Source organism: Giraffa tippelskirchi, chromosome 3 (assembly GCF_054371585.1).
Source record: "Giraffa tippelskirchi isolate mGirTip1 chromosome 3, T2T-mGirTip1v1.2.pri, whole genome shotgun sequence".
Lineage (NCBI taxonomy): Eukaryota > Metazoa > Chordata > Mammalia > Artiodactyla > Giraffidae > Giraffa > Giraffa tippelskirchi.
The window spans coordinates 131,228,298-131,245,080 of NC_137277.1; the positions used below are offsets into that span (position 1 = coordinate 131,228,298).

The window sequence follows — 16,783 nt, forward strand, 5'->3', positions numbered from 1 at the left end:
CAGTAAATCTTTAATCCAATTTTCTGTTGATGGGGCGGGGCTATATTCCTTCCCTGTTGTTTGACCTGAGATCAAACTATGGTGAAAGGAATGAAGATAATGGCAACCTCCTTGAAAAGGTCCTGTGCACTGCCGCATTCAGTGTCTCTGACCCTGCAGCAGGCCGCTGCCGATCCATGCCTCTGCTGGAGACTCCTGGACACTCAACGGGCAAGTCTGGGTTAGTCTCTTGTGGGGTCACTGCTCCTTTCTCCTGGGTCCTGGTGCACACAAGGTTTGTTTGGGCCCTCCAAGAGTCTGTTTCCCTAGTCCTGGGTAAGTTCTGGCGGCTCTATGGTGGGGTTAATCACGACCTCCTCTAAGAGGGCTGATGCCACACTCAGGTCTGCTGTACCCAGAGCCCCTGCCCCTGTGACAGGCCACTGCTGACCCATACCTCCGCAGGAGACACTCAAACACTCAAAGGCAGGTCTGGCTCAGTGTCTGTGCGGTCTCCTGGTATGCACAAGGTTTTGTTTGAGCCCTCCAAGTGTCTCTGGCAGGTATGGGGTTTGATTCTAAATGAAATTTTGCCCCTTCTGCCATCTTGCTGGAGCTTCTCCTTTGCCCTTGGACATGGTGTATCTTTTTTTGGTGTGATCCAACATCCTCCTGTCAGTGGTTGTTCAGCAGCGTGTTGTAATTTTGGAGTTCTCACAGGAGAAGATGAGTGCGTGTCCTTCTACTCTGCCATCTTGTGATCCTCGCCATTCCAACCTCATCTCTTACTAACCGTATGTCCTTGGACAGCCCCACACTGGTAAGTTTGTTTATCTATGAAATGGGCAGAATAACAGTGCTTACCTCCCAGGTTGGCTGAGGCACAAGCACATGGCTGGGACATGTGAAGAGCTACTACTGAAAAGAGAAAAAGACTTTAAAATGTCCAAGTTAATATTCCCACCAGAAATGGGGTAAAGGGAGTCATTCACTAAAGGATAAATGAGGTGAGGGAGAGAGAATGCTGTCTGGGTCTGGTTTTTCCTTACTGCTGTGTAACAAACCACCCTAGAAGCAGTGGCTTAAAGTAACAGCAGTGGTTTGTTTTGCTCCTGGATCTACATTTTGAAGGTGCGTTGATGGAGAAAGTTGCCCTGCTTTGTGCAGAGTCAGCTGAGGCTGCTTAGCCAAGCCAAGGGATCCACTTTCCAGGATGGTACACTTGCATGCTGGCTATTTTCTGGGCTGAGCTGGGTTCAGGGCTGGGAGCCTCAGTTCTCTCCACATGGGTCTCTCCAAAGGCTGCTTGCGCTTCCTGCCAACTTGGCAACAAGATGAGCACCCAGGAGGATCGAGGGATGCCAGTCTCCTGGGTGTGGCCTTAGGAAAGCAGTGCAGCATCATTATTTCCACTGCTCTCCAGGAGCTGAGTGGCCAGAGAGCCCAGATCCCAGGGAAGGAGACCAGGGATCCACCCCTCAATATTTATGTATTTATTTTTGCCTGCTTCGGCTCTTGGTTGAGATACTCAGGCTCTCAGTTGCAGCACAGAGTCTTCTCTCTAGTTGTAGTGCAGGGACCCCAGAGTGCATGGGCTCTGTAGTTGAGGCCCACAGGCTCAGTTGCAGCACATGGGCTTAGCTGCCCCCCAGCATGTGGGATCTTAGTTCCCTGACCAGGGATCAAACCCATGTCTACTGCATTGTAAGGCAGATTCTTAACCACTGGACCGCCAGGGAAGTCCCAATATAGATGAGCTCACTCAGATACGATTTTCTTCTAAGTCTTCTGTACATTTGAAAAGGAGTGGGTCTCACGCAAATACATCATTGCTGTCCACAGCTTTGGATCTCTAAGTGATTCCTGTATCAGTGAGTAATTGACAAGGGAAAAGTCCTGCTAAATTGACATGTTTACATAGTCTACGTTATGGTTTAAATTTTACATATGTCTCTGTAAAGAGGCTTCCCTTTATCTTGATGGTTACAAGTAACATGTAATAGCTGATGATTAATTTGTTGCACCCTCTGAATCCAGCATCTTGTTATAAGTTAGCATCTGTCATGCTTTTTACTGTTACTGAATCATACTTGGGTCTGCTTGCCCATGTGCAGCAAAGCCATCCTAATGACAGCAGGTCATGGTGAAGGAAAATGTAGTGTTAATTGCAGGCACCCAGGAAGGAGTCTAGACACCTAGTGCTTAAAGGCCTGAACTCCTTGAAAGGTTTCAGGGAAAGGTTTTTAAAGACAAAGTGAGGAAAGAGGGCAGTGAGGTGTGTGGTCAGCTCATGGACATTCTTCTCATTGGATTGTGATGAGGTTATCAGGAGTCAGCATCATCAACCTTCTGGTTCCAATCCGTCTGGAGTCTACATGCTTGTGGGTAGCATACCAGTGACTTCTCTCACCTGGTGGGAGTCTCAGTATCTACAAGACAGCTCAAAGGATGTGGCCCAGAATAGTATCTATAGCCCTTGAGGAGGAACTGAAGGTCCTTGACTTTATCTAATGGCTCAAGTATTAGAATTTTGTCTTGCCTGTTGATTTTCCTTCCTTTCTCCATTTTCTCATTCTCTGATTAAATTGACTCTGTGGAACTCAGGGAAGGTCTAGGAGGCCACAGTGTTTCTACAGCGAAGAGGCATGTAGAGGACATGGGGGTCAGGGCGGGGAGTCTGTTCCAGGAAGGCCCCATACAGTCCCTCTCGGTGACATTATCAGTAAACCTTCATTCTCCAAAAAGGAGTCCAGTACTGTTTATGTCAAGATGGCTCACTCAGTCCACTCTCTAAACATGGAGGTTTTTTAATTAGAGAAGAAATTTGCTTTTACATTATCCCCAATAAGTTCACAAGATTATACATTCTCTCAAGAAATCTTTGATTACTCCTGACTAACACAATGTTAGATTTTAGGGTAAATGATGAAAATAACATCAGAGTAAAGTAGAAACAAATGTTATATAATTTACTGGAAATTAATGCAGTGTCTGGCCCTCTTCTAGCATTTATTTAGAAAAGAGACAAGAAAGAAATTTGAGTTTATATTATTTTATAATATTTACTTTCTGTGAGGCAAATTGGTACTCTTTTTTCTAATAGGCACAGAGTTTGTACATGATCATAAGACTGGTATTTAAAAAGTTTGAGTTAGATTTTATTAAAAATAAGTCATAAGTCTTTTTAAGTGCTTAATTTATTTTTATACATAGCCTTAGTGTATTTGATTAAATGTTTAAATAGTAAAGTAGCAGGGATAGAAGTTGTCATTACTTGAAGAGTATTAAATTCTATCTGCTTTAATTTTTTTAATATTATTTATTTATTTTTATTTTGGCTGTGCTGGGCCCTTGCCACTGCATGCAGGCCCCCTGCTAACTGCAGAAAGCAGGGATGGGTGGTAGGGATGAGGAGGGCAGTCTCTTTTGTTGTATACGAGCTCTTGGGTGGGAGGGCCTCAGCACCCACAGCTTATAGACCCAGCTGCCCCATGGCATATGGAATCCTCCTGGACCAGGGATCAAACCTATGTCCCCTGCAGTGGCAGGCGAACTCCCAACCACTGGTCCACCAGGAAAGTTCTGCTTTAATATTTTAATTGGCTGCTTCCTATAGATCATAGAAGAACTCTAATTCAGGCTCCTATTTGCATCTGAGGATTAATAGGCATCAGTTCAGTTCAGTTCAGTCACTCAGTCGTGTCCGACTCTTTGTGACCCCATGAATCGCAGCACGCCAGGCCTCCCTGTCCATCACCAACTCCTGGAGTCTACCCAAACCCATGTCCATCGAGTCAGTGATGCCATCCAGCCATCTCATCCTCTGTCGTCCCCTTCTCCTCCTGCCCCCAATCCTTCCCAGCATCAGGGTCTTTTCCAATGAGTCAACTCTTTGCATGAGGTGGCCAAAGTATTGGAGTTTCAGCTTCAACATCAGTCCTTCCGATGAACACCCAGGACTGATCTCCTTTAGGATGGACTGGTTGGATCTTCTTGCAGTCCAAGGGACTCTCAAGAGTCTTCTCTAACACCACAGTTCAAAAGCATCAACTCTTCGGCACTCAGCTTTCTTTATAGTCCAACTCTCACATCCATACATGACTACTGGAAAAACCATAGCCTTGACTAGACAGATCTTTGTTGGCAGAGTGATGTCTCTGCTTTTCAATATGCTCTCTAGGTTAGTCATAACCTTCCTTCCAAGGAGTAAGCATCTTTTAATTTCATGGCTGCAGTCACCATCAGCAGTGATTTTGGAGCCCAAAAAAATGAAGTCTGACATTGTTTCCACTGTTTCCCCATCTATTTCCCATGAAGTGATGGGACCAGATGCCATAATCTTAGTTTTCTGAATGTTGAGCTTTAAGCCAACTTTTTCACTCTCCTCTTTCACTTTCATCAAGAGGCTCTTTAGTTCTTCACTTTCTGTCATAAGGGTGGTATCATCTGCATATCTGAGGTTATTGATATTTCTCCCGGCAATCTTGATTCCAGCTTGTGTTTCTTCCAGCCCAGCATTTCTCATGATGTACTCTGCATATAAGTTAAATAAGCAGGGTGACAATATACAGCCTTGACATACTCCTTTTCCTATTTGGAACCAGTCTGTTGTTCCGTGTGTGACAATATACAGCCTTGACATACTCCTTTTCCTATTTGGAACCAGTCTGTTGTTCCGTGTGGATATGTATATTTATTCATGTTTCTTCACTGCCAGTCACTTTTTATTGTATTTTAGCAATGAAATTTAGTTGAGAATTTTTAAGACCCCCAAAATCTAATGGGATTCTGTTTCTTCACATATGGAAAACTTCTAAATAAACTAAGCTTCCTATCTGCCAGAATTTCTCTTGACCCAAATTAATGTAGATCACCCTTGATTTGCTGCTGCTGCTGCTAAGTCGCTTCAGTCATGTCTGACTCTGTGCGACCCCATAGACGGCAGCCCACCAGGTTCCCCCGTCCCTGGGATTCTCCAGGCAAGAACACTGGAGTGGGTTGCCATTTCCTTCTCCAATGCATGAAAGTGAAAAGTGAAAGTGAAGACGCTCAGTCGTATCTGACTCTCAGTGACCCCATGGACTGCAGCCTACCAGGCTCCTCCGTCCATGGGATTTTCCAGGCAAGAGTACTGGAGTGGGGTGCCATTGCCTTCTCCGCCCTTGATTTATGATGAAGGAAGCCAGTCACATAATTTGACATTCGTAGTAAGAACAGCAACGATGAAAGCCAAGTTCAGTTTTTCCACTGCCTGTGTATGCCTGGCACTGCTGTGTCTCCTGAATCAAGCCACTTGGAATTTTGTGCCCTTAAGGAATTGTTTGTTTTTCCGACTGATTAATGCATCAGGAACTTGGCTTCATGTAATCATCATTAAACAAATACTCTGACACCTTTTCTATGGGAATTATCAGAGCTCTGAAGTTAGCTACAGATTGGGTAAATATAAAAAGCACTATCAGTTTTTGTTTGTTTGTTTTAGTTCAGGAAAATGTAAACATTCAACTTTTAGCAGAGGATCCCTGAGCAACTGCTGAGGTAGCTCTGAGCAGACCCCTGGGGATACTGACTGGAGGCCCATACAGCCCCGGTGGTTTGTAAGTCACTCACCTAATCTTCAGGGACCAGGTTTGAGCAGTGTCATTTATCATCTTGAGAGACACGTAATATGTAATGTTAGCTTTATCTACCCAGTGCTGTAAAGTACCTGATGCTCACTGGGGCCTGAGTGTGGTTAGGCTGAATTGCCTCGAAAAACGTAATGACTTTTAGGTACCCTGTATTTCAGAATTAGAAAGCATCTCATACAGTTAAGATGGATAAACTGATACTTCTAGTAGAGCCCGATTTAGGACAGAATTTATGAGTTGGTTAAAAAAATTAAAAAGCTATGAAGTATTCATCTCACTGTTGGCAGAAGTGATTACTCTGTATAATGACCCTTATCTTGACTTTATATCAATGGATGTAATTGAAAACATTAATATCTAAAATTTCCAAGTTAATAAGAGAATAGAACAATCCAGTAGAAAAATGGGCAAAGAATACACACAGGCAATTCATAGAAGAGGAAACCCAATGGGTAAAATGAGTGGGATCAACCTCAAAGAAATGAAAATAAAGTGACATACTATTTCACCCCTATCAAGTTGGAAGAAGTTACAATGTCTGAGAATCCTGTGTTGGTAATCAGATGCTGCTCATGGGAGGATAAATTGGTTCAAGTGCTTCAGAGGGCACTTAGGCTGTACCTAGCAAAGCTGATAGTTTCACTTTATTGCTAACCAGTAATTCCATTTCTCAGTCACAGCTAGAGCAGCTCTGGTCCACACGTGTAAGGAGTCCCCCAAAGGACTGTCATCACCACACTGAAGCAGTGAAAAGGCACAAACAACCTATACACCTTTTAGCACAAGAGCAGAGAGAGAAAGATAATGTCAACAAACAACAAACTACTTATCGCTGGTTAAAACAAACGAACAGAACTTCGTATGTCATCATGGATCAATCTCATAAGCATAATGCTGGGCAAAACTAGCATGTTTTAGAGCAGTATAATTGAAAACAAGTGATAAATAAGATACATTTTATGGGTACATACGTATGTGGTGATATTTCTAAAATCCGTGCGGATGATGGTGAATACAGGTAGAGGTCACCCCTGGGGAGGCAAGAAGGAGCAGAGGACCAGGGAGAGGTAGACAGGGAGCTTCAACTGTTCTGCACGTTTTATATCTGTTAAAATAAGACATTGGTTTACCCAAAGCGGAAGATTTTATAGAGCTTGGTAGTGGATAAAGGAATCTTTCTTTTATTATTTTCAATATTTTCTTTATATTTGGAATATTTCCAAATAATGAATTTAAAGCCAAGTAGAACTAATCCTGGTATCATTTTTCAAACCATATTTGAAATCTACTGTATCCCCAAAACTACTACTGCAAAAGGGTCATTTCACTTTGCCATCAGGATAGGCTCAGGGCTCTGTGAGACATGCCCCTGGCCCAGCACCCAGAAGGTGCTGTAGGCTAGCTGTCACCCGGGAATGAGTGTGTGAGGGTTGACTCTCCTCGTGGTTGTGGTTGTTTATTACATAACCTGAGTATTCTTTGATACCAAAAGAGCTAGTTATAAAGAAAAATAATATTTTGCAGTTTTCTTCTTCTTTTTTTGCAGCAAAAGCTATGTGATTCCTTTGTGGTGCAGTTGCCCTGTGGATTTCGAGTTTCACGTCACTGTGGTTCATCCTCATCAGGCCTTTACTGTGGAGCCAACATCAGGTAAGGAGAATTAATTCTCAAGTTGCCAATTTCCTGAGAGTTCTCAGATTGAAGATGGCTTGGAAAGTAGGTCTCAAGTTATGAAAGAGAATAAGCCACATTAGAATGTGTTATTTTCAAATGTGTAACAGTAACAGACTTTACATATCTGACAAATTAAATCAGAACCAGAAACTTGGGAGTAAACACAGTTTGAGATAATCTATATCATGCAGATAACTTATAATTTATGTTCAGGTCAATTGCCCCCCAGAGTCAAAACTTGAAATCAGGAGTTAATCCATTCTAATTCTAGTTTTGACTCCTGGTACTTACATGGTTTCATAGTCACCTTTAATTCAGGTTCAAATAAAATGGGAATATTATATCTACTCAAGTCTTCAGAATCTTAGTGAAGGGTCTAAGGAATTTGTCTCACATGTGGCACGGACCATCTGTCTTTGCACGCCCCAAAGGATATAGATCCCAAAGATGCTTAGGACCTCTGAGAATAAAATCTCCGTCTGAACTGACTTCTGCTTCCCAGTTTCTCTCTTGATGCTTAGGTTTGGGATTTAAATATCCACCCATTGTGGCCTGCTGTGAATCCTAAAATAGCTTTGTTTTTGTTTCGTGTTTTTTCAGATTTATTGAGGTATAATTGACGTGTATATGATATGGATATAATTTTATACGTAAAATTATAAGCTTTTTAAGTATATAATGTGATGATTTGACGTGTGTACACATCGTGAAAGGATTCTGTCATTGAGTTAATTAATATCCATCACCTCACAGAGCTGCCTTTTTTATTGGTGAAACATTTAAATTCTACTCTCAGCGAATTTAAAATATAGTCACCTTGTTTTACGTTAAAACCTCAGACCTTATTCATTCTATAACTGAAAGTTTGTACCCTTTTACCAACTTTTCCTTACCACCACCACCCCCCACCCCTAGCCCTGGTAACTGTTTTCAACTCTCTATTTCTCAGAATTGGACTCTTTTCTTCTGAATGTGTATGTAAATGATACCTTGCAGTATCTGTTTTTGGCTTATTTTACTTAGCATAATGCCATACAAGTTCATACATGTTGTCACAAATGGCAGGATTACCTTCTTCTTTAACACTGAATAATATTGCATTATATATATATGTATGTATGTATGTATGTATGTATGTATGTATGTATGTATGTATATGCCACATCTTCTTTATCCTTTCATCTATCAATGGACACAGAGTATTTTCATAGCCTTGGATATTGTGAATAATGCTGCAGTGAACATGGGAGTACATCTGTCTCTTCAAAATAATGATTTCATTCCCTTTGCATATATAGACCCAGATGTGAGACTGTTGGATCATATGATAATTCCTTAGGTTTTGAGGAAACCTCCATACTGTTTTCCATAGTGACTATACCAGTTTGCATTTCCAGCACTGCACAAGTGTTCCCTTTTTTCTACCTTCTTGCCAGGACTTGTTATCTCTTTGACAATAGCCATTCTAACAGGTGTGAGATGATAATCTCATTTTATTTGCATTTTCCTGATAATTAGTGATGTTGAACATATACCTGTTGGACATTTGTGTATCTTCTTTGGAAAAGTGTCTATTTGGGTCCTTTGCTCATTTGAAAAAGTTGGGGGCGGAGGTCTGGTTGGTCTACAGGTTACTGCTCTCGTCTCTGAAAAAGTTGGATTATCTTGGTGTTTTGTTATTGAGTTATATGATATCCTTGTGTATCTTGGGTATTCATGCCTTATTGGATGTGTGATTTACAAATATTTCCTTCCATTCCATAGGTTGTCTTTTCATTTTGTTGATGTCGTCTGTTGTTGTGCAGAAGCTTTTGAACTTGATGTAGTTTCATTTGTTTTTGCTTTTGTTGCCTTTGCTTTTGGTATCAAATTCCCAAAATCATTGTCAAGACCAATGTCAAGGAGCTTTTCTCTTTGTTTTCTTCTAGGAATTATATTGTCAGTTCTTACATTCAAGTCTTTAATCCATTTTGAAATATCATTTTTTTAATCTTTTAATTTTTTATTGAAATATAGTTGATTTACAATGTTGTGTTAGTTTTAGGTGTACAGCAAAGTGACTCAGTTGTATATATACAAAATATAGTCACTTTTTAGATTATTTTCCCTTATAGGTTGTTATTACAAGATATTGAGTAAAGTTCCCTGTGCTATACTGTAGGTCTTTGTTGCTTATCCATTTTACGTACAATAGAATATATTTGTTAATCCCAAACTCCAAATTAATCCTCCCTCCTGAATTTACTTTTGTATGTGGTATAAGATAGTGGTTCAGTTTTATTCTTTAGCATGTGGCTGTCCAGTTCTCCCAACACTTTATTGAAGAGATTGTCCTTGCCCTTTTGTATATTCTAGGATCCTTTGTTGCCAATTAATTGACCATATATGCATAAGTTTATTCCTGGGCTTTCTTTTTATTGTATCTATTTAGAATGAAGAATGTTAATTAAAACTATAGTGGTGATTATTTCACAAATATGTAAGTCAAACCATCATGCTTCATACCTTAAATTTATACAGAGATGTATGTTGATTATTCCTCAATAAAACGAAAAAAATTATTTGAGGAATTTTATTCTTTTTGTTGCTATAGTAAGTGGAATTGTTTTTTCATTTCACTTTCTCATAGTGTGTTGTTGGTGTATAGAAACACAACTGATTTTTCTATATTGATTTTGTATCCTGCAACTTTACTTCCAGTAACTCTATTAATAGTGGGTGTTTTAGTGTAGTCTTTAGGGTTTTATGTATTTTTCTGAACCACAGCGCTTAGGATCTGAGAAGATAAAAGAGCTCTGGGACTGGGTGTCTCCCTTAGGGACTTCCAGACTAGTTGGGAGACTGGTAAACTTTGCAGAGTGACAGTTCAGGTGGTACCAGAGGACCGCAGGGTATTGGTGAGGGAGGGTGGTGGAGGCTTCTGCAGATGGGACATCAGGAGGAGTTTCCTGTAACATGTGGGCTGACATAGGCTTTGAAGTTTTATTTATTGAGCTGGGAACACAGTAACAAGCAGGCATCTGCTTTTGTGAGACTTAACTAGGGGAGGCAGATGACAGAGAGGTGATTCTAGAAGATTGGAAGCTACAGGAAGATCTAGAGGAAGGGCGTCTAGTCTGGGGAACAGCAAGGGCCAAGGCATGAGGTCCAGAGTGCCAGTGTCTGGGGACTTGGAGCAGCAGCCCCACACCTCATCCAGGCCTCCGCTTCAGCATCTCCTCACGTGAGACCTGATGTTCACCATGTCTCAAATAGCTCCTTGTGTGTGATTTGCTTCCCCATGGCCTACTCGGTGTTCATGACATGACTTGAGAGTTTATATTCACTTGTTTCTTTCTTTTTATTTGCCATTCTGGCCAGCATGTAAACTCTGTGAGCTCTGGGGCTGTGTATGTGTGTGTGTGTGTGTGTGTGTGTGTGTGTGTGTTTGGGCTGTGCCATGTGGCTTGTGTGATCTTAGTTCCCTGACTAGGGATAGATCCTGCACCCCTTGCAGTGGCAGGCAGAGCCTTAACCACTGGATCACCAGGGAAGTCCCCTGGGACTTTGCTTTGTTTACTGTTGTGTCTCAAGTGCCTAAAACAGTGCCTGGCACCTAGTAGGCGCTCAGTGAATGTCTGGATGGCTGAATGAAAGGGCTGTGGGGTTGGCAGCAAGGCAGAGGGTGGTCCAAGATTTAGAGGGACCCTAGATGGGAAGGAGGGGGGTTGCCAGGCAAGGCCTCTGTGGGGACCAGAGGAGTCCACCTAGAGAGCAAACCAGAGAGCATTCAGTGGAAGTCAGAAATGGTAGCCCTTCTCACACCTAGCATATTGATCCTTCTCTCCTCCTTGCCTTTTATTTTCCTTTCCATGTTTGTTGAGCACCTAATTGCGTTCCAAGCCCTGTTGGCACCAGACACAAAGGAGAAATAAGCATCATGTGACATTTGCCTTTGGAGAGGACAGTTGTCTATCCTGAAGATATAAAATGAGAGAATCAAATTACACAAAAATATAGGGAACCAAATTATTTGGACACAAACTTTTACGTGTGTTCCTTCATTTTCCTTGTGGCTCACAGCATGAACATTGATATCCAGGAATTATTAATAATGGCTTAAAGGTTATGGTTCCGGAAATTCACTTCTGACTCAGTAATGCTGACTCATAGCATATGTTTATATAACTGGCACAATCAAGTTATGAGTATAAAGGATTAAGGTAGTAGTTGGTAAATAAGATGAATGTGAACATGCAGAAGTTGATTCACGTGTATTTAATGAAAAGACTATACAATGATACTAGAAATACTTGTGCTTCCCACGGGAAGAATATATCTGTGTGTGAGAGTCAGCCTCTTTGCTTGGACTTGGCAGGAAGAAAAAGCATCATGTTTTCTCATGTCTTTCCTCCCAGGAATAATCCCGGCGAATGGGAAGATGAATGTGACAGTGAAGTTTACCCCGTTTCAGTATGGGATGGCACAGATAAAAGTGCAGCTGTGGATTTCACAGTTCAACTCTCAACCGTACGAGTGTGTCTTCACTGGGACATGCTGCCCCAACGTGGCTTTAAAGTACGGCTCCCTGGGGAGACTTCTGTTTATCCTCCAAACCCCAATTCTTCCTTTCATCTTTTCTGTTGTTTATTTCTTGTAGCAGAATGCCATCAAAACCTTACTTAATATGCCTGGAACTAATAAACAGTTACATGTCAATTCTATCTCAATTTTGAAACTTACTTAAATAGTGAACCTTCATAAAATACCCTTTAAAATATAACAGTGATGCAGAGAATATCTCTGTGCTTGTAGCAGTAGTTGCTTATGCCAAGAGAGAGAAGAGTTGACTGAGAAAAGAGATTTTGGAGAGGATACTTTCTTTCACTGATTACTATCGGTGCGCTGTTTGAATTGCTGGCCGCATGTGTGTATTAGTGTCTATTCAAAAATTCAAGTCATGAAGCCAGAACCACATAGCTGTATTCAAAGTTTCAATATAATATTATAATGAGTGGAGTGCCTGTCCTGTGCAGTGTCCACTGCAAAGCCCCACGGGAAATGGTCCACACTCTAAAGATGCTGAAGACAGGAGCCAAAATAAGTCAAGTGTAACAAGTGCCTTTGACATAAGGCAGAAATGGAAACATGCTGGGTGGGAGCTTTTCTTAAAGCACCCTCAGCACTCAAGTCACAGTAAAGATGTGAAATAGGTTTAAGTTTTAAACCCATTTTTAAGTTTTAAACCCATGGGTTTAACTATAACCAGTTAGCCCTGAACTTCCATTTCCAGTGAATGTGAGCTTGTATTTTTATATCCAAATATATCTAGTTAATATGGTGTTTTCTAACTTGCATGATGTTTATAGAAATGAAAAGGAAAAAATTTCACAGTATAAATCCTAATCTTGAAAAATCCTTACAAATATTTTGAAAATGATGAAGGCAAAGGTTGATTTTCCTCCTCTCCCCTTCACACATACATTCACATCACATATTAACATCATTAGACATATTAAAAGTAGAATAACAACCTACTATCAAAATAAGAACTCCATGATTTATGATATATTTATACTATTATTTTCTTTCTCAGAAGCCAAAGCAGCTTGAATATTAGTGTGACCTGCTGAACCCAAATCTTGCAAGTTCCTGTAGTAAAACTAAAGTAGTTCAGCCAATAAAGAGATAACATTGGACATAAAAGAAAAACAGTCCTCATTTTCCTGGTGTCAGTTAACTGACTGAGAAGAATGCTGTTTTCAGCTCACAACATGCGCCACAACACAGAAACGACCTCCTCAGAGGCATCACTTGAGTGGGACTTTGACATGTCTACCCTTCTATAGACATTTCTTAAACACAGTGGTGCATTGCATGGCAGAAGCTCCAAGCAGGAACAGATGCACACCTTTTCTAAACTATGTTTTGGTTTCCCATCTGGAGTTTCATATCTGATCTAGAACACTCTTGACATTTTCAAAGACCATGTCTCAAGACCTGCCTGTCTCCCCAGGCTTCAGGTAGTGCTGGAACACAGATATTCCACCAGGAAGGGGGAAAATGATCCAGCTGCAGTGTTCTCTGAAGATTTCACAGGTGCTTTTTTTGTTTCAGAGTTGGATGTGTGATGAGCTCACATCCAATTGGCACTGCCAATTCCATGTAACTCTTGGTTTCTCGCTTTCTTGTATCCCTTCATTTCCATCATCAACATTAGTAGTTAGACTTCTTAAAGAGACTGTTTTTTTTTTCTGATTGAAGTGTAATTGACTTAACACTGTTGTGTTAATTTCTGCTGTTCAGCAATGTGACTGTTATATGCATGTATACGTATACATACATATATATATATATTCTTATTCATATTCTTTTCCATATGGTTTATCACAGGATGTTGAATACAGTTCCCTGTGCTATACAGTAGGACCTTGTTGTTTACCCATCCTGTATATAATAGTTTGCATCTGTGAATCCCAAACTCCTAATACTTCCCTCCCCCATCCTTCTCCTCCTTGGCAACCAGAAGTCTGTTCTCTTTGACTCTTTGTAGATAAGTTCGCTTGTGTCATATTTTAGATTCCATATATATAAGTGATATCTTATGGCATTTGTCTTTCTTTTTCTGACTTACTTCACTTAGTATGGTAATCTCTAGGTCCATGCATGTTGTTGGGCATTATTTTGTTCGTTTTATGGCTAAATAGTATTCCATTGGGTATGTGTACCACGTCTTCTTTGTCCATTCATCTGTTGATGGACGTCTAGGTTGTTTCTGGCTATTGTAAATGTGTTGCTGTGAACATAGGGGTGCGTGTATCTTTTAGAATTATGGTTTTCTCTAGATACATGCCCAGGAGGGGGGTTGAAAGATCATATGGTAGCTCTAGTTTTAGTTTTTTAAGGAACCTCCATGCTGTTCTCCATAATAACTGCACCAACTTTCATTCCCATTAACAGTGTAGAAGGTTCCATCTCAAGGAGACTGTTTTTTTTTTTAACATCCTCAAATGTTCTGGGTTGTTTCCCAAATGTTTATGGCAGAGGTGGTGTCAGAGCTCTGCTCTGTTGAGATGCAAACACCAGGCCACAGCTCATCCCTAACCAAGCATCTCATCCTTGCACCTCACAGTGCATCCATCAGTATGCATCCCTCCCACCCAGGGACAGGTTCTCCCATGCCTGGGACCTCTCAGGACTCTCACACTGGCCTTACTGAATTTGGGATTGCAGGCCTATAACCTGTGTTATGCAGGGCAGCCGGATCCGTAGGTGCTCAACCAAAGCAAATGGAGTGTCAGAATGCCTAAGTGGCAGCAGTTTCTCACCTTCTCTCTGAAGTGTCAGCGACAGGTGTCATCCCACCAAACTTGTGCTTGAGGAAATGCTTTCATGGGCAGCATTTATGAACACAGCATGGTTCTACTACCCCTCATGACAAATAAACAGCTTCTGCAGACATGGATGGAGAAGGCAATGGCACCCCGCTCCAGTACTCTTGCTTGGAAACTCCCATGGACAGAGGAGCCTGGTAGGCTGCAGTCCATGGGGTCACAAAGAGTTGGACACAACTGAGCGACTTCACTTTCACTTTTCACTCTCATCCATTGGAGAAGGAAATGGCAACCCACTCCAGTGTTCTTGCCTGGAGAATCCCAGGGACGGGGGAGCCTGGTGGGCTGCCGTCTATGGAGTCGCACAGAGTCGGACATGACTGAAGCGACTTAGCAGCAGCAGCAGCAGCAGACATGGAAGCAGCCCTGTCTTTACCTATCCATGTTCAAAGCAGTTTTCATTTATAGAAAAGATCTCAAACATTAGCCTGAATCACTTTTTTTTAATTGGAGGATAATTGCTTTACAATGCTGTGTTGCTTTCTGCTGTACAACAGCATGAATCAGCCATAAGTATACATATGTCCTCTCCCTCTTGAACCTCCCTGCCACCCCCACATCCCATCCCACACCTCTAGGTTATCAGAGAGCACCGTGTTGAGCTCCCTGTGTTATACAGCAACTTCACACTATTTTACATATGGTATCTATTTTACATATGGTAATGTATATGTTTCAGTGCTACTCTCTCAATTCATCCCACCCTCTCCTTCCCCCACTGTAGCCACAAGTCTCTTCTCTATATGTGAGTCTCTATTCCTGCCCTGCAAATAGGTTCATCAGTACCATTTTTCTAGGTTTCATATATATGCGTTTATATTCAATATTTGTTTTTCTCTTCCTGACTTACTTCACTCTGTATCCACCTCCCTAAAACTGACTCAAATTTGCTCCTTTTTATGGCTGAGTAATATTCCATTGTATATATTACCACAACTTATTTGTCCATTCATCTGTTGGTGGACATCTAGGTTGCTGCCATGTCCTGGCTACTGTAAATAGTGCTACAATGAACATTGGGGTACATGTGTCGTTTGAATTATGGTTTTCTCAGGGTATATTTATGCCCAGTAGTGGGACTGCTGGGTCATATGGTAGATTTATTTCTAGTTTTTTTTTTAAGGAATCTCCATACTGTTCTTCAAAGTGGCTGTATCAATTTATATCCCTACCAACAGTGCAAGAGTGTTCCCTTTTCTCCACACCCTCTCCAGCGTTTATTGTTTGTCGATTTTTTGATGATGGCCATTCTGACTAGTGTGAGATAATACCTCACTGTAGTGCTGATTCACATTTCTCTAATAATGAGTGATGTTGAGCATTTTTTTCATGTGTTTATTGGCCATCTGTATGTCTTCTTTGGAGCAAAGTCTGTTTAAGTCTTCTGCCCCTTGTTAGATTGAGTTGATATATATATATATATATATATATAGAGAGAGAGAGAGAGAGTGCTGCGTGAGCTGCAACAGCTTGTGTATTTTGGGGACTAATTTTTTGTTAGTTGCTTCATTTGCAATTATTTTCTCCCATTGTGAGTGTCATCTTTTCATCTTGTTTGTAGTTTCCTTTGCTGTGCAAAAACTTTTAAGTTTAATTAGGTCCCATTTGTTTATTTTTCTTTTTATTTCCATTACTCTAGGAGGTGGGTCAAAAGACGATCTTGCTGTGATATGTGTCAAAGAATGTTCTGCCTATGTTTTCCTCTAAGAATTTTATAGTTGCTGGCTTTACCTTTACGTCTTTCATCCATTTTGAGTTTATTTTTGTGTATGGTATTAGGAAGTGTTCTAATTTCATTCTTTTACATGTAGCTGTCCAGTTTTCCCAGCACCACTTATTGAAGAGACTGTCTTTTCTCCATTGTATACTCTTGCCTCCTTTGTCAAAGATAAGGTACCCATAGGTGTGTGGGTTTATCTCTGGGCTTTCTATCTTATTCCATTGTTCTGTATTTCTGTTTTAATGCCAGTACCATACTATTTTGTTGACTGTAGCTTTGTAGTATAGACTGAAGTCAGGGAGTTTGATTCCTCTAACTCCATTTTTCTTAAGATTGCTTTGGCTATTTAGGATCTTTTGTGTTTCCATACAAACTGTGAAATTTTTTGTTTTATTTATGTGAAAAAT

At 40.9% G+C, this 16,783-nt stretch overlaps 1 protein-coding gene across 17 annotated transcripts in view; it reads left to right on the top strand.

The window, feature by feature from the left end:
• Positions 1 to 16,783, top strand: part of CFAP221 (cilia and flagella associated protein 221) — a 119,213-nt gene that overhangs the window by 40,215 nt on the left and 62,215 nt on the right. For 12 of the 17 annotated variants that reach the window (XR_014078555.1, XM_081575939.1, XM_081575938.1 and 9 more), the window contains 2 exons: positions 7,156 to 7,259; positions 11,681 to 11,840. Coding sequence is in view for 16 of the 17 variants with exons in the window: in XM_081575939.1 (XP_081432065.1) it covers positions 7,156 to 7,259; positions 11,681 to 11,840 (264 nt within the window). In the remaining variant the exon portion in view is untranslated. Of the gene's footprint in view, positions 1 to 7,133; positions 7,260 to 11,680; positions 11,841 to 16,783 lie in introns of all 17 variants that reach the window. The other 5 variants (XM_081575947.1, XM_081575946.1, XM_081575945.1 and 2 more) reach the window with 2 other exon arrangements.